Below are 24,662 nucleotides of genomic sequence, written 5' to 3' on the forward strand. Positions count from 1 at the left end.
AACAGACGATTCCATGGAGAGGGGATAACAAGGGCAAATGCATAAAATTGTGAATGGGTGCGGAGTTACGTGGTCCCATTTGACTAGTGTTTAGAATATGGGGAAGAGTAGTATGAGGTACTAATTATAAGATAAGCTGGGAAATTGTTATGAAAATCAGGTGTTTGGACTACCCTATAGAAAAATTAATCTTCGTAGGATAGTGGTGGAGCGATGGTTAAGAGGTTATTGTAGTAATCCAGGCAAGAGGTAATAAGGCTTTAACAGAGCAGTAAGATTGGAAAGAAAGGGACTAAAATGACCAACATTGCAGAGGTAGATTCTTTAGACCTATGGTGATGCGGAACCAGGAGTAAAGAAGTAAGAAGTAAAGGACCCTAAGAGCTCGTACCTAGATTAGGAAAATGGGCACCAAAATAAGGATCTCTGAAGGAGGATCTGGTTGTGGGAGAAGTTGATGAGTTTGGAATTAGGTATGTTAACTGTTAGATGTTCGTTGGATATCCATTAAAAAGATATCTGGAAAATAGTTGGAGCTATGGATCTGGAACTTAAAGAGTGTTTCAGTGATTCTTCATATAGAAGCAATATAAGTGAAACCATGAAAATAGATGATATTGCCAAAGTATGTGTGGGGAGAGAGAAGGTCAAGGATAGAAATGCAAAGAGTGGAGGAGCCATGGAAGGAGTTGGAAGCAGCAGTTTGAGAAGCAGAGGAGAGGGCTAGGGTGGTACACTGAGGTAGAAGCCAAGGAAGAAGAGAGAAGGCATCCACAGCATGGAGGCCATACTCCAAGGCTAGAGGTTCCTGAAAGTTTCAAGAATGATTCTTATGTACATCTAGGTTTGGGAACATAGCACTGTCAAGTCAACAGAGAAATGAACAAAAAAGAAAAGGTTTGGTGTGATCCAGCCAACGGCCAATATGTGAGATTTTTCTCCTAAGGGTAGGATCCCTCCATAAGGAGGCTCATGTTTGCTATAGGTCTTAGGGTTGGCAGGCTGGTCCAGGCTCTTCTAAGCACCATCACCAGTGACAGGATTAGTAGATAGTGCACATGTGGTCCTTACCATTGTTCATTGTCCTTTGCAAGACATTTGTTTGATAGGCATTGATAGTGCTGGGAGAAAATCTAGGTCTGCTGACCCTATTTTGCTCTGTCTCCTCAGAGTCTGTCATAGGGAACTGCATGGATAGAAGTTCTACACGACAAGCACTGGAGCTGCCAGATCACAATGGACTTGGGTATACAGCACGCCCCTCAGTCAATGAGCACCACAGGCCCCGGACTCTCCAGAGACACCACACAATTCAGAACAGCGACGATGCTTATGTATGTTGGTCCCCTTCAACTTCTCAGAAGTAGAATTCAACCAATCCCATCCTTGAAATCAGAACTTAGTAATGTGAGGTAGCATCTGTTCCTACAGTTTTCATCCAGAGTCTAGCACCTCTGTGAACTAAGGAGTGTGTCTTTGAATCACCCTAACAGACCAGCCCTTAACTCCAGTAGAATCTCAGAATCTATACTCCAAATTTTAGACTGAGGAATCAAGAGTAGTTGCCATCTATTTCCTCTAGTCTTAATATTAAACTTCTCCCCAAACAGTCTCAAACCCCAGAAAATGAACCATGAGGCTCTCGGTTGGTTTTCTGGCAGCTGCGTTGAACTCACTCAGATAACGGGAGCTAACCTGGCTCAGCAAAGCTCCGCTTTCCTGGGGCAGCACTGTCTAATGAGGTAGCAGTGAGCCACATGGAAATTAACGTGCAGTCCTTCAGTCACACTAGTCATGTTTCAGGTGCTCAAGAGCCACTTGTGGCTAGCGACTCCATATCGGACAGGGCAGTGGACATTTCCATCCTCCCAGAGAGTTCTCTTAGACTGTGCTGTCCTAAGACAGATTGTTCCTGTTGATGGGGATAGGTCAGAAACCTGGTTTTGGAAGGCCATATAGCTGTCAAGGGTGTTTGTCCACCAGCTGAGATCCACCATACCCTCTCCCACCCCACCTGCTCCATAGAGGGAAGCTGCGATAGCTTCCCACACTGTCACTGTTCAGCATTCCCCCTCATATGGCACCGAAGAGGGAATCTGGGTGATACTGCTTGGGAGTGGTGCCTGAGGCTGCCCATTGCCTGGGCTCTTTTAGAGGGAACAGCTGTCTGTGCCGGTCACCTGTGAGTGGCACGTTCTGTGGTATCCTTACTTCTTTTCCTAATTGTTTCCTGCAGGTGCAGCTAGATAATTTGCCAGGAATGAGTCTCGTGGCTGGGAAAGCACTTAGTTCTGCTCGGATGTCAGATGCAGTTCTCAGTCAGTCCTCACTCATGGGGAGCCAACAGTTTCAGGATGGGGAAAATGAGGGTAAGGGGCCTTACACATGGGGCACCCCAGAAAAGTTCCTGGAGCCCCACTTCCATCTTCACTGCTCCTCTTTTCTGTATAAAGAGTTCATGGGATGTCGCTCGCAGCATCACCAACGGGTTCTGGACACAAAACTCTTCCCTACTTCTTTTCCACCCAGCATGAGTGCATAAAGGAATACATCTTCTGGTTGAATGCAAGGGTATTACATTTCTTTTTGTATGCTTTGTTATGATACTCCTTTAATAACTATTAAGGGCACTGTGTCCATAGGAATATGTCTGCCTTTCCTTAGAACCAGTAAAGGGAGAGTATCATAATAGATACAAAGCACAGGCCTTGGAATAGACAGGTCTGCAGCGAATCCTGCTTCTGCCCTTTTCAGGCTGCATGGGCAAGGCACTTAGCCTTTCTGAACTCCAGTGTCCTGTATAAAGTTGCAGAAGCAATAGAGCCTATAATCTAGATAGTGTTGTGAGCATCAGTTGGCTTAGTGAGTTTAAAGTACTTAGCACAATGCCTAGATCACAGAGAGTGCCCAGTAATCAGCAAACTAGCAGCAAAATTGTCTTCTCCATTAAAGAGGGAAGTCTGTCCGGAGGAACAGGGTTTTCTGTCTTCTCCTACACTATAGTTGTTGGTAGGGCTTGACAGTGGGAGACAGTAAAGGAAAGGGGAAAAACGAACACTCAAGAGACCACAGGAAGAATCCTGGTCTCCAGCGCCCAGTCACTAAACACCCTGAGGGCCTGCTAATGAGCTAGAATTTAGGGCTGGGAGTCAGGCTGTGGGTGCTCAGACATCTCTCTCTTCCTCCTCTCTCGCTCTTGCCCACCTACCACCCCAGCTCCCTGCAAGTCTCATATGTTCTTTCTGGTCTTGCAGAATGCAGGGAGAGCCTAGGAGGTCATGAGCACCCAGACCTGACTGATGGTGGCCAGCATTTGAACTCCTCTTGCTACCCATCAACGTGTATGACAGACATACTGCTCAGCTACAAGCATCCTGAGGTCACCTTCAGCATGGAACAGGCAGGCGTGTAACAGGAGCTGAGAGTAAGTGTTATCCGGGCCGGGGCCTCCACAGCCCTTTGGCCCAGTGCCAGGACCCTGATCCCATCAAGGGAGTCGTTTCCTGTGAACTCCACAACACCACTGTTTCCCTCATGATCTTCCCATCTCCCTGCTCTGTCATTAAGCATTGTGTTAGTTGTTTTGGGGTATGGGTCGGAGCATACAGAAGAAATTGCTGGCCATAGTCACTTGGTTTAATTATGGGGGATAAGACACATGTCTCATAGGTGCTGTAACAGCCTTCACAGAGACGGTAAGTGCACTACAGGCTCGGAAGATCAGGGCACCTCTGGGGTCAGGATAATAAGAATCAGAGGCAGTCCTTGAACTCAGTCCTGAAGGATAAAGCCTAGGAAGAAAACACATCCAGCCATATGTTTTAAGGTTGTGCTGCAAGGAGCAGTATATTCTAGACAGGAGAAATAGGTAGGTGATGAGAGGCCAGTGGTAGAAAACCAGAAAATTGGCCAGTTTGGCTGGAGTAATGCCTAAACGAATATAATAGGTAGTATTGGTTCTTTGAAAACTCTGACAGAAAAGACTTGATGAAAGTTCATCTGTCTGGCAAATCCGAATTAGAGTCTCAATATGGCAGACTTTTTAAAATACCCGAGGTAAAGTGAACCAGTCTGTTTTTTACTGGTCTTAGCCTATTAATAACCAATGCTGTGGCTGGACCAGTCTTTGTGGTTCTTACTACGATTGTAAGGCACCCTTCAGCAGTAACCATCGGGAAACTGAAAAGATGCAGGTTTATTATTCGCAAGAACTGGAAAGAGCACGCCTGGGATGCAGGTTTATTATTCGCAAGAACTGAAAAGGTCACACAGCAAGATCTCAGGCAGAGAGAGAAAGACTAAGCTTATGCACAGGCCTGAAGTTCTGCTTTTATTGGGGTCAAGGGTGGAGGCATGGGGTTTCCTGGCCTCACTATTTGTGAATTTAAAACATAGAATGGCAGGAATTTCAAGCACGGGAAGAGAAAACAAATAAGTAGCCCAAATGGTCAGTTAGTGAAATCAACCAAGATCTCTAAAACAAAGGAGTCTCAGTTGGGGGAGGGGACCTGCTCCTTATCTAGTTGTTTGGCTGCCAATATGTTTATTCAAGATAGTCTTTGAAGTAGATGCCTCTTTGAAATGGATGCCTCAACAATCAAAGTTTAAGTTAGGTACTTGCATTACAAAAAGAAAAAAATCAGGGCTTTTTTTGAAAAAGTTTCCAATCGACTGATTGAGTCTTTCTCTTTTCATACTAATTCTTCGCTGTCTGCTCTGTTGCAGGTTTGCATATAGCTCGGAAATGAAAAGGTTGACTTTAAACCAACAGTATCTAGCAGCATTGCGCCAAATTGCTATTGTGTCTCTCTCCACCCAGAATGTCGAGGCTCCTTTCATCACATTTGGTTCATCAATGTGCTGTTCTTTTGGGTTCTGAGGGGTGTTGCCACGTTTGCTTGTATGACCAAATCACCAAGGAAATAAACAGGAAATCCACGTTTGCCACCTTTTGTGAAAGTGTATTTGGTGTATTGCAGTTGGTGGTTTGGTTTGGTTGGGTTTGGATTTGGGTTTGGAGCTTTTAATTTTTTTTTTTTTTTTACTTTGCTTCTCTTTCTTTTTTCTCTTTCTTCCTTTCCTTTCTTTTCTTTTCCTTTCCTTCCTCCCTCCCTCCCTTCCTTCCTTTCCTTTTTTGAGACAGAAAAGCAAAGCAGTTAGAATACGGGGAGGCCAGGAGACCCAGAGCCACTCCCCTCCCTAGCCTCCATCCACAGAGCACCTTCCAGTCCTCTGCATTGCTCTTCCACAGGAGCAAAAACTAAAGGATAACATCCTCTGGAATCTTAGTGGCTGGGAAAACAGAAAGGAAAGGATGGTGGCCTCTGGCACTTGGAGAGCCAAAGGAGAAACACCAAGCCTAGAACTTGGGGAGGTCTTTACTACTGGCATCTACTGAAAAACATAATTTGGTCCAGCCAAGATCATATCAAAATGTTAGTGTGGAGGCTGGGAGTGACCTGAAGTTGATGGGGTGCTGGTTAGAATATCTCAGTGTGAGCCTTTTCTTTGGTGTGTAACTCAGTTCCCCTCCGGTAACCTGGAAAGTCAGAGTCCTTTACCATCCTGCTGGTTCTACTCATGAACATCCAACAGTAGTACACTATGCTTTTGTGTCAACTACATTCTCATTTATATTATGCTATAAAAAGGATTTTTTTCTCCATATTCTATATATGTGTTGTGTGTGTGTGTATATATGTGTATATATATATGCACATATGTATACACACACACACACATACACACACACAGCTGGTTCTACTCATGAACATCCAACAGTAGTACACTATGCTTTTGTGTCAACTACATTCTCATTTATATTATGCTATAAAAAGGATTTTTTTCTCCATATTCTATATATGTTGTTGTGTGTTGTGTGTATATATGTATATATATATGCACATATGTATACACACACACACACACACATACACACACACATACACACACACACAAACACACACTTTTCCCTTTCAGCCTCTTTGTCACAGGCAAGAAGACTAGGAGGCTGTCTTGGGCCCTGCCTCTCTCTTACCCTTTTCCTCTTCCCTATTTTAATTCTTGATCATGTAAGACTTGTTTTTGGTAAATGTTGATATTATTATTATTATTAATTAATTAATTAAACAAAAGTAATTTTTGTTTAAAAGAGAAATGTTTAACCAGATTCTGTTCTATTTGAATTGTGACTTGCACCTTTTGTTCAAAGTATTTTATTTACAATTGTAATTGTGAACAGTTCTTACTTGTGCCGGTGACAGACGTAGTGGTCTCCTTTCCCTAGTTGAAGCAGTGCATATGCAATAGCTATTGTTTGTGTCATTATTTTTCTTCACTGTTAGAAACCAAAGTCTTCTCTGCAGGCTGGGGGCTGACGAAGGATCTAGGTTATCTCCTTTAATCTTCAAAACAAGAAAGAGATGTTAAATATTCTGACTCTTGATCCTTTTTTCTGGGAAAGGAGAGTTAAAGGTCTCCAGTCCCCTCCCAGTCTTTCATCCTGAATTTGCACAGAAGAAAGCGGGTGCCCAGCATGGCCATCCTGATGTTGCTGACAGGATCCCCATGCAGCTTGTCCTTCTCACTGATATTGGCAGCTCAGCTCTTGGACCCGATATCCCTCGATGGGTTTCTGCAGTGCAAGAACCTTTCTTGGAATATTTCCCAGGTTTTCATGGTTTCCAGTCTCCCCTCCACTTGGTGGGGCCACCGACTACTCACCAGAAGGAGGCTACCAAGAAAGCCTGAACAGTTTGACTTCTTTGGGGTCCGAGTCCAGTGCCCCATACTGGCCCCCCACCCCCCAGCCTGTCCTGTTTACATGGGACTGAATTGACGGGACAGCAGCTGCCACCCTCCAGTGACCACCGAGAGGGAAGCCAGTGAGCCTGTTAACCGTGCCATCTTGCGAACTACACTTTTAAAAAAATCATTGCTTTGTATTGTAGTAACCAATATGCTCAGTATATGTTGAATGTATATGAATATACTTTCCTATTTCTGTCCTTTGAAAATGTCAGAAGTATTTTTTGCTTTCTCGTTTATGTTGAACTAAAAAAGGATTAAAAAAAATCTCCGGACCCAAGTTGCAGTAAGACCTTTAGTCCCTTTTTTGTGGGCACTTACAGCTTAGTAACTTAATTGGACAGTAGGGGATTGTGAAAATAAAAACCTGATTACCATCTTCTGTTGCTGTATTATTTGCCTTGTGGTTCAGAGTCTAGTTGGGAGAAGCATCCACACGGGTGGAGGCTAAAGAAGTCTACCAAGCACAGGGTGCAGCTTCGAGCAGTGCATTATCTCACTCCACCTTGTAAAACTAGCATTCTCTAGAAGCCTGAACTCATCTCCATACTTGGCCCCACGCACCCAGCTTGGACTCTGCCCCCTCAGGAGGGAGCATTTGAGTTTGCTGAGTCAGGTGGAAAACATTCCTTGAGAGGGTATTTTTGAAGGAGTAGAAGGTCCTCAAAGACCTGGGGCCTTTATGAAATGACCCCAGTCAGCCCACTGTTAGGATAGAAAGGGGACTTTTCCTACCATTTTCCCTTTTCCATAACCGAACTACCAAGGGCAGGGTAGAATTTCCAGCAAGACCCCAGGCATGGCTAAGAGATAGCTGATTGAAGGTCTTCTATGAATAAAGATTACTGAAGCTGGAAATAACTGATTCTCTAGAAAGAAGATTGAAAGGGAACTTAAAAAAGCTTTCGAGTCCTTGGTAGACGAGAAAGTCACGGTGGGCCTGTTTAGAACAGAAAAGAGCCTTCTCAAGCAGGGTCTTCCAAAAATCATCTGAGTTTATAAACACTCCCATGGAAGGCCGGGTGTCTCTGAAACCAATCAGTGATTTACCCAGATGCCTTCCAGCAACTTGTCACAACTTTTTGGAATAGAGGCCACGCCCTCCTGAAGTCGGCCAGGGTGCTTTTGGGATGAACACAGAGGAATTGGCATTGCCTCTTGGATGTAGACCCAGAGATCTGAGCTCTAGAAAACAGAAGCCATGCTGACAGATCCTTGCTGACCTTTCTGACTTTGTAGGAGCCCCCACCCCACTCCGACTGCAAAGGTCAAGAATTCTGAAGGCTGGTGTGCCTCCCAAGGAGCCAAACCTCCACTCACGCTGGTCACCGATAAGCTCTGTCATCACCTATCTCCTAAGTAGAAGGGCAGGAGAGAATCTTGCATTTTGTTGGTTACAATACCCTGCCCTGGGGTCTAAATTGGGGCTCTCATCACCAAAAGCTGTAACAAAATTGCCAAAAAGGACATAATGACAGCGGGGGTTCCTCTCTCCCTACTCAATCCAAACCTCCTGAACTCCATTCTGATCCACCACATGCTCTCAGATTAAATGTTCTGAGTAGAGTCTATGATACAGAGCTGAGCTCAAGAGTTTTTTGTCTCCTCCCAAGGCCCATTCTTTCAGGGGTCCCTTTACCACTCTAGTGACCCTCCCTTTAGTATGCCAGTGTCACTCATTGAACAAATATTTGTTGAGTGTCTGTTATGTGCCAGGCCTAACGGGACGAAGTCCTCCCAGTACAGACTGACCAGTATGACATTGGGACATAAATTGTGAAATGAGCAAAATCCACTCCTGTAGTCAGCCAGTAGCACTCCCACATGTGTCAGGGGACCCAGGGCCAGCCACTTGGTGGCCTACTTCAAAAACAGTTATTCTGGAGACTCCCAAGATCAGAAGAGGGTTATAGGACAAAGGACTTATATTGGTGGGCCCTGCACCCACTAAGCAGCTAATCTAATCCATGGGCACTTGATCCTCTAACAATGACAGGTCTGATTCTGAGATGCACCTAGTTTGTTGGTGGTGGTGGCGTTTCCCTTAGGCTTCTGTCCAGAAAGATTCCTTCCTCTCCACAGTATTAGTAATGAGGGGCTTGGGCTAGTTTAATCCAAATAACTTAGTGAAATGGAGTAGACATACTAGTGAATAAGTTTATTTAAAAAGGAACCTTCCTGCTTGGTAAGATGCTGTCAAATAGCACTCCCCAGCCCAGTGCCTTCAAAGGCCAGAGCCAGGAAGGTGAGAATTCCTGAACAGAGATCTCACATCTCAGCGTCTGCAAGTCAGGGCCACACAGAGGAAGGATTCTCTGCCTTCCCCTACTTCTGCTGCCTGAAGCCAAGGTCTTAGCTCAGGTATGACCATGCAGGTGTGATCAGTGGGAGTGAGGGGGTAAAATGCCAGAGACTGGGATTCTGGGACACAGAATAGTTACTGTGTACTAAGTGCCAGGTACCTTTCAGTTTTGCCATACTTGTTCGAATTTAATGCTTAAAACAATACAAATATATTATCTTACAATACAGTTCTGCAGGTCAAAAGTCCAAAATGGGTCACATGAGGCTAAAATCAGGGTGTCAGCAGAACTGTGTTTCTTCTGGAGGCTCTAGGGGGTCATCTGTTTCTTCGCTTCATCCAGCTTCAGAGGCTGCCCACATTCCTTGGCTCATGGCCTCCTTCCAGCAATCACATCACTCTGACCTCTGCTTCCAACCTCTCATCTTCTCTGACTGCCTCTCTTGCCTCCTTTTTGTATATTTAAGGATGTTTGTGATGACAATGGGCTCACCCAAATAACCCAGAATAACTACCCCATCTCAAGGTCCTTATAATCACATCTGCAAAGTCCCTTTTGCCATGTAAGTTTACAGGTTCCAAGGAGCAGGACATGGACATCTTTGGCGGACCATTATTCTGCCTGCCAGACATATAACCCTCGTGTACTTCTAGGAGTTGGCATATTCTACAATTATCTTCATTTAACAGATAAGAAACTGATTTGTGGGGAGGTTCTGTAACTTGCCCAGGGTCACACAGATAATAAGTGTCTGGCTCTAAACCTTTCTTCACTGAGGTGAAAGGCATGAGACTGGCTACAATGGGAGAAGCCTGGAGCCCCACCATTCCAGAATCTGGCAGATAGTGGCACCAGGCTCATGAGGGAATTTCTTGGGCAGGTGGTGCACGGCACATTTCTGCCTGGGGTCCCAAGTCCAGAGACCTAGGTTCTAAGTTCAGTCCTTCTTCCAATGCCCTGGAAGATCAAAGACACTGGGCAAATTCCTTTCGCTGTCTCCAGTTTCCTCATCTGTAAGACAGGGTGGGAGGAGGCTGGAGTAGTTGATCTCAAAGTTCCTCCAGCTTGGACATAAAGAAGTTCCATGACTCAGGTCCTGTCAGTGACCTGGTGTTGGAGGTCCTGGACCTTTCAGGAGAAACCTTACAAAATGGTGCTGCAAATACCAACAAACACACAGCACTTTACATTTACAGGATCTCATGGGGGCCTCCAACAAACCTAGCCATTCTCGTCTCCACTTTACTGATAGAAAACCAAGGCTCAGAGAGATTACATAACTGGCTCACCATCCTCATCCAGGATTTTGCGAGTTGGAGGCAAAATAAAATGAGAAGGTAGTTCTCCTGCTACCTCTGGACCAAATGCATTTTTCCCACATCAGTGATCCCTCAGGGCTCACCCATGTGTGATCAAATATGAACCATACAAAGATATATGTATTCGATTTTAAGTGACTGTCCTTTATTCTGAAATTAAGTCCTATTTTGGTGTTACCCAAAAAAAAGTTGGCAACTCTGTGTTGGTCTCTAGAATTTGGAAATATTAGAGGTCTCTGAAATCTCAAAGTCTGGGAGCCACTGAACACTCTCCACTCTCCCCAGGCAGCTCCCTAGCACCACAGGTTCCCTTTGGTTAAGGGTTTCAGAGTTCTGCAGGGGTCTGGAAGGAGATGTGGTGAACCTGTTGGGATTAGAGATTCAACAGAGTGCTGGTGGGAGAGCTGTCTTGCCCTTGTGGGGGCGGGAGAAGGGGGGAGGAAGGGGGAGATGTGAAATCATCTCCCTGGAATGTGAGGGGAGCATCTCCTAAGGAGTGCCTGCCTTGCCTGGCCAGTTTGTGGATTTTTCTTCCTTCCCTCCTCTCCCCAGCTGGGAAGCACAATGGACAATGGCTTGGAACACACTTCCCACCAGGGAGAAAGGGATGGGTTCAGCTGACCCCCCACCCTGGGGACCTGCAAGTCTGCACCCACCCTGTCTCACCCATTCTTGAACTCTTGATCCCTGGCCCTGCAGCCCCCGCAGCTTCCTGTTTGCCCACTCTATTTGCCCGGCCCCAGGGACAGAGCTGATCCTTGAACTCTAGGTTCCACATCTCAGCCGGGACCAGTGAGCAGTGGCAAAGCCTGGGCTGGACTTATCACCTTCCCAGCCCAGCCCCTGCTGGAGACATAAATAGGCCCAGGGAGAGCTACTGCTCAGCCACCGCTGAAAGTGCTCACTCCAGGTAAGTGCTGCTTCCTGCCCCAAGCTCCTCTGGCTTCTCAAGCTCTAGCATTTGAATCTCAGACTCTGGGATAGTGACTCCAGACTCTGCCTCATGCTGGAGCTCTGGGTACCTGAGGCCATCTCTCACTCCAAGACCTTCTTCCTCCTCTCCTGCCTGGAATGAGTGGGGGAATACAGAGTTCCTCCATGCCAGAGGCCCACCCACTCAGCCAGGCCCCTCTTCTCCTCCAGGTCACCAAGATGAAAGCTGTGGTACTGACCTTGGCCGTGCTCTTCCTCACGGGTAGGTGTCCCCCAACCTAGGAAGCCAACCATCGGGAGGTCCTTCTCCCTAAACCCCTGCAGTCTACCTGCCTGGGCATAAGGAGCAGGATCTCTCACTAGCCCCTGCCCCCTCTCCTGCCTTCAAGCCTGGCCTTTCAGCTCCAATCTTGCCCAGAGCTGGCCTGATCTGAGTCTCCCTTCTCACCCCTAGGGAGCCAGGCAGGGCATTTCTGGCAGCGAGATGAACCTCAGACACAGTGGGATCGAGTGAAGGATTTAGCCACCGTGTATGTGGACTCACTGAAAGACAGCGGCAGAGACTATGTGGCCCAGTTTGAAGCCTCCGCCTTGGGAAAACAGCTAAAGTAAGGACCCAGCCCGGACCCAGTCTGGGGTGTCTGGGGTCTGGGGTCTGGGGCCGGGGTCCGGGGCAGGGACTGCTGGTCTAAAGGACAGTAAGGCCTGTAGGAAGATGTAGCCAGATCGATCGAATCCCCACCTGCTATTTGATGGGCCGTATAGAAGGCTGGGACGGGTAGCAAGCAACAGACCAGCACTGCCCAGTGAGTAATCACAGCTCCACGTTCTGCTTACGAGTGCAACGAGACCCTTGCCATTCTTAACTCCTTTCTCTGCTGCCCTCCAGCCACAGGGATGGCTGTCTTCAGGGCAGAGAATGGTCTGGAAGCATAGAGATGAGGTCCTTAAACGGCCCAGCTTTGGGGACAGATGAGACTGGATACCAAACCCAGCTGTCTCTCACTAGCTCTTCAGTCCACCTGTACAATGGGATGTGGTGGAGGGCGGGGTGGGGGGTGCATTAGGTGCCACAGTGTGTGGAAAAGGCCAGGCCCTGGTCTGACCCACAGCTACTGCATGTTCAGGGGCAGATGTTGTCCAGGTCTCACCACAGGTAAGCTGCGGCGCTGGGCCTGCAGCTCCGGGGTGTCCAGGGTGCTTGGGAGGTCCCCTCTGAGGCCCTTTCTCTCCCCACTTCTAGCATGAAACTCCTGGAAAACTGGGACACCTTGAGCACCACGGTCACCAAGCTTCGTGAACAGCTGGGCCCGGTTAGCCAGGAGTTCTGGGATAACCTGGAAAAGGAGACAGAGGTGCTGAGGCAGGGGATGGACAAGGATCTGGAGGCGATGAAGGAGAAGGTGAAGCCCTACCTAGACGAGTTTCGACAGAAGTGGCAGGAGGAGGTGGATCTCTACCGCCAGAAGGTGGAGCCGCTGGGCAAGGAGCTCCACGAGGGCGCGAGCCAGAAGCTCCAGGAGCTGCAGGAGAAGCTGAGCCCGCTGGGCGAGGAGTTCCGCGACCGCGCGCGCACTCACGTGGACGCGCTTCGCCAGCAGCTGAACCCCTACAGCGAAGAGCTGCGCCAGCGCCTGGCTAGCCGGCTGCAGATGCTCAAGGACAGCGGCAGCGTCCTATCTGAGTACCACAGCAAAGCCAGCGAGCAGCTGCGAGCGCTCGGAGAGAAGGCTAAGCCAGCCCTGGAGGACCTCCGCCAGGGCCTGCTGCCTGTGTGGGAGAGCTTCAAGGTCAGCGTCCTGACCGCCATCGATGAGGCCACCAAGAAGCTGACCACCCAGTGAGCCACCCGTCGCCCGCTGGGACTCCCCTTTGCATCATTCGGTTTCTTGGAATAAACGTTTCCAAAGCGGGACATATGTATTGGGTTGTATGTTTTTTGAAGCTTCAATTATGATTTTTAAGCAATAAAAAGTTCTCAAAAAAAAAAAAAAATCTCGGAAAAATGGTATGGACTCAGAGCCATTGGAGGAAACATCTGGGGAAGCCTGGGCAAGGGCCCTGTTTATTTTCCAGTCTGAGCTCAACTCTGAACATGGGCCTCTCAGGGTCTTAGTCAATGTTGGAGGAGCTGCTAGGATCTGGCTGCTTAGGAGTGAGGTAGTATGACTCTTTCCAAAGGGGTAACAGGAAGGAATAATAGAGTTCCAGGCAAAGCGACAGATAATCCAATGCTAAGTGTCCTGAAAGAGCCTTAAACAATAAATGCTGCAGCCCTGTCTGAGGAGAGTCCGGAGGCAGGGTTGGCTTTGCTGGGAGAAGTGGGTCCCCAGAGGTGTTCCCATAGACAGAAGGCAGGAGCTTCTCCCAGCTCTCTGCCTCTGGGATGGCAGGGGTGGCCCTCAAGGAACCAGTGGAACTTGAAGGATTTGGGCAGATTCAAATGAAGACCGTGGCTCTTGCTCTTTCCTCCCTTATTAATTCAATAATGCTTAAACAAACACTTCCTTTTTATTTTTTCACACGGGCAGCCTGCCACTCACACTCCTACCCTACGCAGAAACAGCCTCTGTGTCCTTAGGCACAGCTGTGCGAGCCAGCCAGCCCACCCATGGAGCTCCAAGCCCTGCCCCCGCTTCTTTCTGTGAGCGCTAGCCTGAGTCAGAAAAAATAATCACCACCTCTCACAGGAAAGTAGCACATTCTATTTTCAAGATGCTTTCAACATCCATCATTTCACTGCGTCCTTCCCAAAATTCTGGGTAGACAGCCGTTAAAACCATGGTACGGATGAATAAGCTGAAGCTTGGAGATGGGAAATCATTTGCCAAAGTTGAAGAGCAGGATGGGCTAGGTTGCCCTTTTCAGACCCATTTTTCCCCGGGCATTCAGGGTTATTTAAAACGAAACAAAACAAAACAAGTGTGTGGCCAGGCTCTCAAGTTTGTTGGGGTGTGCACGTTTGCACGCAAATTCTTGTGTACATCCCTGTTCATAGCCAGTCCTTCTTCACACTCAGGTACTTATAGCCTCCTGTGCACGTGGCTTCACAGATCTTCAAAGATGTGGGCAGTGCCTTCACGGAACCTTCCCTACCCTGTCCCTTCAGGAGCTTTTGTCCCTTGGTGCAGGCCACTGATAATCACACCTCCTCCATCTCTAGTGTTTCTTAACAACTCTTGGATAAAGAAGCAGGCTTTTTAGCTGCTAACCATCCTGAGCTACAACAACAGGTATTAAGCCCAGATTTAGGTGAGAACATTTCACAGGTGTGGGTGCTGGGGTCCTTTGACAATTGGGCCAGAAGAGAAGCCCAAGTGGATTTCCAAAGAGAGCAGACATCTCTGAGTGGGGCTGGATGTGGGAACACCACCAAGCTCCGTCAGGTAGCTCTCCGACACCTGGCACAAGAGTAACTAAGCTTTATTTCTGTGTCAGCTGAGCAAAATAAAGACAGAGGTCCGGCTCTGCCGTTTGCTGACTCCGTGACATTGGGTAGGTGCTTTCACTTTTCTGAGCCTGGAATTCTCTGATGTGATCATCTGTTGGGTAGTGGGGACATGAGCGAAGCAGCCTCTGTGGGTAACCTTGCATTCCTTCTTAGTTCCCAGGACACTGGCTCCCCACTTCAATCCTGGTCCCAAGAATCAGCTCAGCCTATAGCGACGATGACAACAATTTCCCAGGTACCTTTGATGTACCAGGTGCTACACTCTCATTTCACTCATTCATTCAACAAACCTATAAAGAAGGGAGTATTATTGTGCCCACTTTACAGATAAGAAACAGGTTGCTATAACGTGATGGAGCCAAAACCAGAGCCTAGTTGTATCTTATTCCAACCACTATGCCAGAGGCCTCCTTCCCTTGAGTGTGGTTGAGATGACCAGATGACCCAGGTAGTTCAAGTCAGCCGCATAATTTTGATGAACACATATAATCACATCTCTCACGATGACATAAAAATGCCGGGCACAGTGCCTGGCACAGAATACATTCTCACATCATGTTGTACAGCGTTTGACAGTTTATCAAAATAGTGTCAAACCTATCATCCTGTTTGCTCCTCCACGTAAACCTGTCAAGGCAGGCAGGGTACGTGGTAGGGTTATTCCTGCCTTTTAGATGAAGAAACTCAGGCTCAGACACCACCCAGGCACTAAGAAGTGGGTAAGGCACTGGCCCCAGGCCTGCCCGAGTGGGAGTCAGTCCAGCGCACGCCCACAGAACATCCCAAACATGCCCACGTCCAAACACACATGGCACCCATGGGATGTCCCACTCACGGCACGGTGCTTCTCGTCCAGCTTTATTGGGAGGACAGCATGCCTGGGGCGGGGGGCAGGTCTGGGGGTTGGAGTGGGAAGGCACTGAGAATGCTGTCTCTTTCAAGCGAACTTCGGGGGCAGCTCTGAAGGCTGCAGGACCCAAGGAGCCAGCAGGATGAATAGGCAGGCAGACCTGGTCAGTCGAAGTCTCAGGCGACCAAAGAGGGTGAAGCTGGTGTGGGTTCAGGGGTCGAATCCCAGAACTCGGAGAACTTGTCCTTAAGCGTGCTCCAGTAGTCTTTCAGGGAGCTGAAGCCATCGGTCATCCAGCCCCTAGGGGTTAAATCAGTAAGGGGGAGCAAAAGAGGTGGGGGTGAGAGCTCGTCTGTGAGCAGCAGCCACCACGGGGGCCCCCGACCATATCCACACTGCCTCTCGCCCACCCTCTCAACCTCACCCAGCAACACCCCTGAGACCTCAGGCAGGGTCCCCTATAGCTCCACCCAGGCAGAAGAGAGGCAGAAGGTGGTGATGGGGCCCTAGCTCAAGTCTAGCCCTTGTTTCTTCAGATTGGGGCAGACGTTTGTGTCCCCACTGGTTTGAGGCAAGCTGGAGAGGACCGACTGGGCAGGGCTGTCATTCTATTCTAGGCAAATGATGCCCACTAGAGTTTCACAACTTGGTGGCTCTTGAGTGGGTTGGAGCAGAGGGAAGCAGTCTCTCATTTGGAAAATCATCAGAAGATTGATTAGCTGTGTGATCGCGGCAGGTCACTTAACCTCTCTGAGTCTTGATTTTCCCATCTGCACATGGGGAAAATATTAGCTACCCCATAGCTAGTTCTGAGGACTAAGAATGTTTGTGAATGCCCCTGCTACGTAAATGCCGGCCAGTGCCAGTGGAGTGGAGGTGGCGAGAGGACTAGTGGGCAGGGGCAGGGTGGTAGAGGAAGGACAGACTCCTGCTCACGTGGAGCCCAGGGCTTAGAACGAGGCAGAAACACACACATACAAACACCATGGAGACTCCCAGCCAAACCTCTAGCCAGATTACTAGTAAAGGAAGATGGGAGTAAGGGCTAAAGTGGCCTTCCTTAGAGCCACGCAGGGCACCGGAGGGAAAAGGGAGGGACGACAAAGGGAGAAGAGGTCAGGAGGAAATAGATACCTCTGGCATCTCTCCAAGGCAGCCTGAAAAAGCCCTGGGAGGGACCCTTGTTTTGTAGACCAGAACATGGAGGCTCAGAGAGGCACAGGTCCTGGCTGGGTACAGGAGAGCCACAGCCCCACTACCGGGGCGGTCACCAAGTCTGGGGCAGGTAGGAGCTGAGGGAGCTGGAGCCCGGGATGGGGGAAGTGAGAGTAGTGTACCTGGCCTGCTGGGCCACCTGAGACTCCTGTATGCTGGTCAGCGCGGCCTGGGCTGTCTTGCTGGCTTGCTGCACGTAGTCCTGCATGAAGCCCAGAAGGGAGGCATCCTCGGCCTCCAAGGCTCCTGAGAAGACAGCAGGGCTGAGTGGGGTGGATCAGCCTCTGGGAAGCCCGTGGCTCCTGCTCAGCCTCCGTCAGTGTCCAGGATCACCAAGCCACCTCCCAAGGTTCCCCCAGCCCAGTCTCCGTGAGCTGCTTACGGGCAGAGGCCAGGAGCACCAGGAGGGCAGCAACAAGGAGGATCCGGGGCTGCATGGCACCTTTGTTCCTGCAGGGAAGCGTCCTGTGAGTGGTGCCCCAAATCCTCCCACCTTTAGGCCCTCCCCAGGGAAGTGGTATGGCCCCTAAGGTGGAACCTGAGTCGTCAAGCCAGGCCGAGAGGACTGTACCCACGCTGGCACAGGGGTGAAGGGCTTTCGGATGGAGGCTCAGGGGGACCTGGACGGAGTGAGAGGAGTGGGATGAATGGAGAAGAAAACCCACCAGACTAGGAATCAGGACACTTGGGTTCTGGTCTGGTTTCTGCCACTAACATGCTGCATGACTTGGGGTGAATTTCTGCCCCTCTCCAGGCATTTTTTTTTGGGATAGGATTGGGGTGTCTAAAGGTTTCTTCCAGTCCTAAACATGCAGAACGGGGGGAAAGCGAACAGAACTGGAGCCAGTTTCAGTCCCAGGTCTGCAACCACACTCCACGTAGCTGTGGGTGGTTGACCTCCTCTCCACGGGACACAGTTTCCCCCGTGTGCAATCGGGGGTCAGGGTTACTCATCGAGCCCTAAGTCTTCCTTGGCTCTAGCCAACTCCTCTCCAGGCTTTGCTGGCTGGGCCAGCAGAGACCCTCCTCAGGCCCTCTCTATCCTGCTCTCCTGTCCCCCACCTCCCCCTGCGCAGGGGCATTACCTGGAGCAGCTGCTTCTTGGAAGGAACTGAGTAGGCAGACAAGAGGGTTCTGACCTGTTTTATATTATCCCCAGAGCGGCATGCAAGTCGGGCAAAGGTCACCTGCCGATCAGTTTAGAATAGGGCCTGAGGCAGGGTGGCCAGATGCAGCCAGGCCTGCTGGGAGAGTTGGGAAATCTCTGGAAGGCTGTGAGTGCCCATGCCACTTCCTACCATCACCGTAGCCCAGAAGGCTCAGGAACTGGGGATGTGTGGAGCCTGGGGAGACCCTGTTCCTTCTGAGCAGCCTGGCTCCTTGGGAAGAAGCTGGTGACATAGGAGAGGGGCTTAGGGGACAAACCAGAGGCCTCTGGTCCCACGTTAGCCCTTTACATTGATCCCTCCTCCCCCCACCCCCCAAGTCCTGAAAACAGCCTGGACTGGGGTGGGAGTAGGGTTGAAAGGATAATGGGCTTCTTTAGACTTGGGAGCAACTCAGGGCATTGGGATTGGGGCGTCTAGAGTGAAGTCACAAAAGGCAGAGGCTTGTGTGGGGAGGGTGACACAGTTGAGTTCACAGTCACCCTCCTCAGCTTCTCCATCTCTGGCTTCAATATGGTGCTGCTTACCCAGAGGCCTCCCTGAGCTGCCCCAGGTGAGAGGGTGGTGGGAGAACAGGCCAAGGCCACTCTGAGCCCAAGGCCTTTGTCCTGTCCCTCCTCCCCTCTCTTCACCTTGCCCTCTGGACCCACTGATAACATTCCCTAGAGTGGGAGCTGGGCTAGTGGCTGGGGCCTTCCCCAAACTGGCAGCTGTGATCGATTCACAGCGCTGAGTACCTCTCACTGCAGGCAGCAGTTTCTTCAGCTTGAAAATAGCAGCCCTCATAGCCTCCCTGGCTGGGTGGGCAACTGGAAGGAACCACGGCTGTGGAGAGGCCAATCTGGTGGGAAGAGGGCACAGAGGAGCTCTGCAGGGGCCATTGGCTGTTCAGGGAGACCTCAGGCCCTTCTCGGGAGAAGATATCCACTGGACCCACACTGGGAGCCATGGCCTGGATGGCAAGTTCAGAGGACTTTGTCTTCTGGGTGCTAAGACATCGGAGCCAAGAAATCCTAGGCTTAAATGATGCCTTTGGCATTTACTCATATGACCCAGGGCCAGAGATTTAACACCTCAGAGCCTCAATTTTCTCCTCGATAAAATGAAGATAGAATACTGATATGCCAGAGCTATGGTGAAAAGTACAGGAGATATATAGAAAGCTAGTGGTCCACGAAGAGGGCTCGCTGAACCTCTCTCCCTTCCTCTCAAATACCTTGCCCTTCCCCTGACAGTAGAGTCAACGGGTAGAGGGAGCTTCCAACGTAGAAATTGGGATTTTGGCAGTCAGCCACCCTTTCAGGAAGAAGTAACTAACCCCGCAGTGTGAACTCAGAGGCCTGAGAAAATGGCCTGGCCCTACCCTCAGAATTCTTTATCCATGGCTGAGTCTTGAAATTCCTCTAATGGAGATTCATTGCTTTGGCTTAGACCTTGTTTTCTGTTAAAATTCAATTATTCAGATTCCTATGAAGTAGACATTAACTCTACTTTATCGATAAGAAACCTAAGGCTCAAGGGGTAAAGATGTACCCAAGTGCACACGGTCCATCGGTGGTAGAGATAAAACAAGAATCCAGGTCTTCAAACACCTGCTCTGGTACTAAACAGCTTGGAGACTTATCAGCCACTCATACATCAGAGAAAATCCTTTTTATATTTCTTTCTGAGTGTGGATTTTCGTTATGGGTAGGAAGGGAAGGAAAGTGATTAGAAGGTCACTGAAGGATTTGGGCATTGGGGAAGGTAGAAGGCAACTGTGCCCACTTTCCCTTTCTATTCTGGCCTGTTCCTCAGCCTCAGAGGTGAGGGCCACAGTGGGAATCCAGAGTCCAGGCTGGGCTGGTGGACAAATTCCTCCCTGCTGGGCATACTAGAATAAGATGGCTGGATCCTTTAACCCTGATACCTCCAACTCCTTTTCCATGTATGTGGAGGTCTAGAGGAGCCCGTGCTCTTTCTCCTGCATGGCAGTGTGCCCATGGAGTCCAGGGAGGCCAGCAGAGAAACACAGTAGGGTGTTCCTGAGCTGGGTAGAGAAACCAGGTGTGTGGGCCCATGCAGGTGGATCATGGCATGCCCTGAGGCCTGGGACCTCATCTCTTTCAAGTGCCTGTGTCCCTCCTAGCAGCTCCAGCCTGGATCTCTGTAGGGTAGGAGCCCTCTCGGTGGCCAGACTAAGCTGCCTCTCCCTCCTTTCTCCTCTCCCTCCCTCCTACCTGGCTCCCCTGGAACGAGAGACTGAGGAGACTGCTCTACGGTTGGTCCACAGATCCATTCTAGGGAGTAACCAGTAGGGACAGGGGGAAGCTTGACCAGCTGGGGCCATAAATGGTCCTCTGGGGTTGAGGTGACTCTCTTGGCTTCCGCTTGCATCCAAGTGAGGCTTTGTACATGAATTTCTGTGATCCTTGCCCCTGCCACTAGGCTGGATGGGGGCAGTTCTGATTTAGCCCTCCCAGCCAGAGGCCCCGATTCACCATGTCACTCCACGCTGGAAGTTCCTCCTAGTTTTTAGCCAGATCCTTCCTATCATAACATGAACAACCCTCTGTAATTCTGCCCTGGGACAAGGCTCGGTGTGGAGCATGTGGGGAGACATGTGTCCATGTGACTTGCCTGTCCCTGGCTGAGCCTGTCTCCGACTGGGCCTGAGCTGTCCCCTCCTGACTCCAATCTCTGGGCTAACCCCTGGTTTGACGCTTGTTGGGGGACGAGAGGGGAGCTGTAGGTGATGCAAGACTATCAGCCTGATTGCCTCACTGACCTTTAGGTCTATCTGTTGTACAAACAAGGAGATGAAACTCAAAGAGGGACGCAACTCACCCAACATTACACAGGCCCTTTGTGCTTACCAGTGTGGCCATCCCTTGGCTCATAGGGCCCGGCCCAAAGAGAACCGGAGGCCCAGCAAAGGCAGAGTCTGCTCTTTCTGTCAGCACTTGCCCCCTCTGAGACTGGGCATGGAGCTCTCATTCTCCTGACCTCCCCGCACCGCACCCTCCGCCCACCAGCACTAATCTGTTCACAGACTGTTACAAAACATGCCCACAGACTGTGGGAAATACATGCATCATTAATGGTATCCCACCCACCCAATATCAGGAGGCAGGCAGCACAGCCTCCCCACGGCTACAGGTACATGCACTGCCTGCACCAGTCCTTTCGCTCCAGGCCTTAGCTTTGTGCCTACAGACGGTTAATACATCTGCACACTTATATGAATCTGTTCGCATCCTGCAGACACTCTCAGATGCGCTCAAACGGGCACAGACACTCCCAGTGCATGTACTTCCTTGTGAGGGAGACGGGCAAACTCAACGTGTCACACGCTGGCGTCACCTGCTGCTCAGATTGTAAGTCCAGGAGGTCAGACTGCAGCTGAGGTGACTCACTGTCCTCCTCACCTCTGGCCTGGGGGCAGCAGGGAAAGGGATGGTGGCATTGAGCACCAAACTTTTGCTCACCCAAGCTGGACTGTGCCTGATTTGGGAGCAGGACTAAGGCCAATGGGTCTGTACCGCAGGGAGTCAGTCTTTCAGTGGTAGCACATGGCTAATGCTTGATGGGCACTGACGACGCACCAGACACTGTTCCCAGCATCACACAGATTATCGCATGGAATCCTCATAGCCCAGGAGGCAACTGAGGCTGCGAGGTTAAAAGACTTGCCCGAGGTCACACAGACAGTAAGTGGGGAGTCCAGATGCAAAACCAGGGAGTCTGACTCCAGAATCGGAACCCCTAACTACTGCAAAACAGTGTGGGCTGCTCCAGGGAGGAGGCTCTCCCTGACACTGGAGGTGACCATGGGTGGTGTGGGGACCCTGCAGAAGGGGTGCAAACAACAGAAGCCTTTTAGCTGTCTTCATCCCAAGAGACATCAAGCCTCTTCTGCTATATGAAAAAATGGAGACTTGGTAAATCAGTGTTAGCGCAATGTGTTCTATTCTAACGGCAGATAATTGGAATCCCATCGACCCAACAGTGCAGTGCAGTGGATTTTCATCTCATAGTCATGCAACGTGGCACAGTCCAGCACAGGGGGGATGTCTTTTTGTGATTGTGTATGTGACCTTATTTGGAGAAAACGTTCAAAGTCCAAGTAGAAGACCTCTTGGACACCCCCACCATCACCCCACCCCCAGCTGAGAGGCCCCCCGACAGCCTCAGGTCCTGCGATTCATCACAAGCTGACTACTCCTGCCCAGGGAGTGTGGCTGGGGGAAGTGGACAGGACTCAGGCCTCAGGCCCATCCATCACCCTGCATCATGTCCTGCAGAGGGTTGGGTCTAACTCTGCCACACTCACTGGAGGGGTGAACAGTCTACTGTACTCCCTGCTTTAGTCCAAATCAGAAAAACAATGTTATGAACAACAACAACAACAACAACAACAATAACAATAACTTTTTAGTGCTTACTCTGTGCCGGGTACTGTACAACTCACTTCGCAGGAAACATCTCATTTAATATACCCAACAACTCCATTTTTCAAAAGAGATACAGGCTCAGAGCTAAGCTAAGTTGAATCACTAGACCAGGTGGCACAATTGGCAGTGGTGAGACATGAAACACACTACAATTAACCCTTTCAATACAGGGCCCTGCCCAAGAGCTCACAAGTTCCCTTCTTCCTGGCTGCACCCTGACCAGAACTCTGGATTTTACCTTGCTAACTCCACCTGTGGCCTTGGGTGTCCCAGTCTGGTACTCGGAGATGAAGTCAGGATTGGGGGTTTTGGGAGTGGGGGTGCTCTCTCCTCGGGGGTAAACAGAGAAGGTGTGAACTTTGTCTGCTGAAGCCTGGCACAGACCCAGAGCTGCCAACAAGTTCTCTGGGGCATCAGTCCTGGGCTCAGGGGTTCTCTGGGCCTTGTCTCTCCCACAGCTTATGGCTCCCTCACTCTCCCTTTCATACTGGGTGGAGCAGAGAACAGCTGCTTCTGACTGCTGCCCAAGCCGCAGTCTACTGTCAGCTTCCACGTCTTAGTGTCATGAAAGTCCAAGAGGCCTCCTGGGAACGTGTCACCTTCCAGCGTGGAGTCACATGGGGAGGCGAAGCGGGGAGGGCAGCCTGGAGTGTGTTTAAATGTCTGGCTGGCTCTGAGCTTCAGTCAGTTCAGAGAGAAGCACAGGTGAGCCACCTGAGAACCTCTCCTCCTGCTCCCTCTGATTCCAGGAAGGATCCAGTGTGGTGACTCTTCCAGCTCAGCGAGGAGCCCAGAATGTCCCTGAAGGCTGTGGTCCTGACCCTGGCCCTGGTGGCTATCACTGGTGAGTAGGCGCTGCCTTTGGATAGGGTTCTCAGCAAGGATATGTCTGCTGCATTGAGTGGGTTAGGGTGAAGAGGCCAGGGCCAAGGCCAGAGGACAGTTCCGAGTGCCTGTCTGTCCCTAGCTGGATGCATGGGGTGGCCCAGTTGCCACCCAGCTCACAGGAGAGCTGGCCCATCCACAACAGTAGGCCTACTAGCATGGGTGCCATACAGGTTTCATATGCCCCTGTGGTCTCTAACTAGACAAGCTGAAAGGGGAATTGGTGGTTGGGCTCCCCCACCATCATCCAGTCTGCAGTGCAGGGCTGGTGCAGGGGGTCAAGGAAGGATACGGGTCCTCATGAATTGCTCTGTTTCCTACCCAGGTGCTCAGGCGGAAGTCAATGCTGACCAGGTTGCTACTGTGGTGTGGGACTATTTCAGCCAGCTGAGCAACAATGCCAAGGAGGCTGTGGAACAACTCCAGAAGTCCGAACTCACCCAACGGCTCAAGTAAGAGGGGCACAGCTTGCAGGGTGGGGCTTCTTAAAAGCCATGCAACGTGTTGGCAAGGGCTGAGCTCAGAGGCAGGAGACCTGAACTTAGGATACCCACGGCTCTGCCACCAACTCACCGGGTGTCCCTGAGGTCTCCAGACATGGGATCCACATATGTAAACAGGGAGGTTGGACTGAATAATCCCTAAGGTGTCTTCCTGTTTGAGTTTTCTAGCATGCGACAAATAGCCTCACCTTACCACTGAGGATCATGGAAGAAAAGGAGGGAGGGAATTGTCGAGCGAGCTGGGTTCTAATACATTCCAGAAGGACAGGCCCTTGAAGTCATGGGAAGGGAAGTTGGGATATTTGGGAAGCCTCTGAGGGTGGGCGCATGCAAGGAAACCAGCACTTTGTATCACTAGAAGACACTGGAAGATGTCCAGAAAGTAACATTCTATTAGAGAATGTGATCAATGTCACAGCACACCTCAGCAAGGAAGGACCTTAAAGTCCATTCTTTACAGATAGAGGAAAGCAATCTGCTCGAGGTCACGTGATAACTGTGACTTGAACTCAGGGGGAAATCCAGAGATACAAATTCAATGTAATAATTTGGTTTATTACATTCATTCTCTCAAATCATGATCCACCACAGGGAAAGCGACAGGAAAAAGATGGGTGAACCCTGAGCACTCCACCTGTCCTAAGCAGGTGTGCGCATAACGTGAGTGCTATGGCAGAAGACGAGGTCCTGGCATGTAATTACAAGTGTAATCGTGGTCCCCTTGTGCCCTTTCCCGGCAGCGCCCTTTTCCAGGACAAACTTGGGGAAGTGAATACCTACGCGGTTGACTTACAGAA

General features: G+C 50.0%; 4 protein-coding genes across 8 annotated transcripts in view; 3 read left to right on the plus strand and 1 right to left on the minus strand.

The window, feature by feature from the left end:
• SIK3 (SIK family kinase 3) overlaps nt 1-4,945 on the plus strand; it is a 215,824-nt gene extending 210,879 nt beyond the window's left edge. For all 5 annotated transcript variants that reach the window (XM_015590132.2, XM_015590133.2, XM_025047456.1 and 2 more), the window contains 4 exons: nt 1,171-1,334; nt 2,237-2,369; nt 3,255-3,424; nt 4,726-4,945. In XM_015590132.2, the coding sequence (XP_015445618.1) occupies nt 1,171-1,334; nt 2,237-2,369; nt 3,255-3,412 (455 nt within the window). In that variant the 3' untranslated portion in view covers nt 3,413-3,424; nt 4,726-4,945. The remainder of the gene's footprint in view (nt 1-1,170; nt 1,335-2,236; nt 2,370-3,254; nt 3,425-4,725) is intronic.
• A 6,050-nt stretch (nt 4,946-10,995) lies between these two features.
• APOA1 (apolipoprotein A1) lies at nt 10,996-13,272 on the plus strand. The gene is made up of 4 exons (XM_006912788.3): nt 10,996-11,339; nt 11,573-11,624; nt 11,817-11,970; nt 12,606-13,272. Exons 2-4 carry the CDS (start codon nt 11,582-11,584, stop codon nt 13,204-13,206), a joined length of 798 nt encoding a protein of 265 aa, XP_006912850.1. The 5' UTR covers nt 10,996-11,339; nt 11,573-11,581; the 3' UTR covers nt 13,207-13,272.
• A 2,567-nt stretch (nt 13,273-15,839) lies between these two features.
• APOC3 (apolipoprotein C3) lies at nt 15,840-17,342 on the minus strand. Its single transcript, XM_006912833.1, has 3 exons — nt 17,261-17,342; nt 17,001-17,124; nt 15,840-15,963 (listed from the first exon to the last, which is right to left on the minus strand). The coding sequence occupies exons 1-3, from the start codon at nt 17,313-17,315 to the stop codon at nt 15,840-15,842; spliced, it is 303 nt and encodes a 100-aa protein (XP_006912895.1). The 5' UTR covers nt 17,316-17,342.
• Nucleotides 17,343-23,250: 5,908 nt separating this feature from the next.
• APOA4 (apolipoprotein A4) overlaps nt 23,251-24,662 on the plus strand; it is a 3,472-nt gene continuing 2,060 nt past the window's right edge. The window contains exons 1-2 of the mRNA XM_006912834.1: nt 23,251-23,321; nt 23,688-23,814. Of these exons, the coding sequence (XP_006912896.1) occupies nt 23,273-23,321; nt 23,688-23,814 (176 nt within the window). The 5' untranslated portion in view covers nt 23,251-23,272. The remainder of the gene's footprint in view (nt 23,322-23,687; nt 23,815-24,662) is intronic.

This window comes from Pteropus alecto, unplaced genomic scaffold, assembly GCF_000325575.1.
Source record: "Pteropus alecto unplaced genomic scaffold, ASM32557v1 scaffold224, whole genome shotgun sequence".
NCBI lineage: Eukaryota > Metazoa > Chordata > Mammalia > Chiroptera > Pteropodidae > Pteropus > Pteropus alecto.

Coding starts and splice junctions, on each gene's coding strand:
- APOA1 (XM_006912788.3), top strand. CDS start 11,582: ATGAAAGCTGTGGTACTGACCTTGGCCGTGCTCTTCCTCACGG. Junction 11,625..11,816: donor GGCCGTGCTCTTCCTCACGG/GTAGGTGTCCCC, acceptor TCTCACCCCTAG/GGAGCCAGGCAGGGCATTTC. Junction 11,971..12,605: donor GCCTTGGGAAAACAGCTAAA/GTAAGGACCCAG, acceptor CCCCACTTCTAG/CATGAAACTCCTGGAAAACT.
- APOC3 (XM_006912833.1), bottom strand. CDS start 17,315: ATGCAGCCCCGGATCCTCCTTGTTGCTGCCCTCCTGGTGCTCCTGGCC. Junction 17,125..17,260: donor GGTGCTCCTGGCCTCTGCCC/GTAAGCAGCTCA, acceptor CTGTCTTCTCAG/GAGCCTTGGAGGCCGAGGAT. Junction 15,964..17,000: donor CAGGTGGCCCAGCAGGCCAG/GTACACTACTCT, acceptor TTTAACCCCTAG/GGGCTGGATGACCGATGGCT.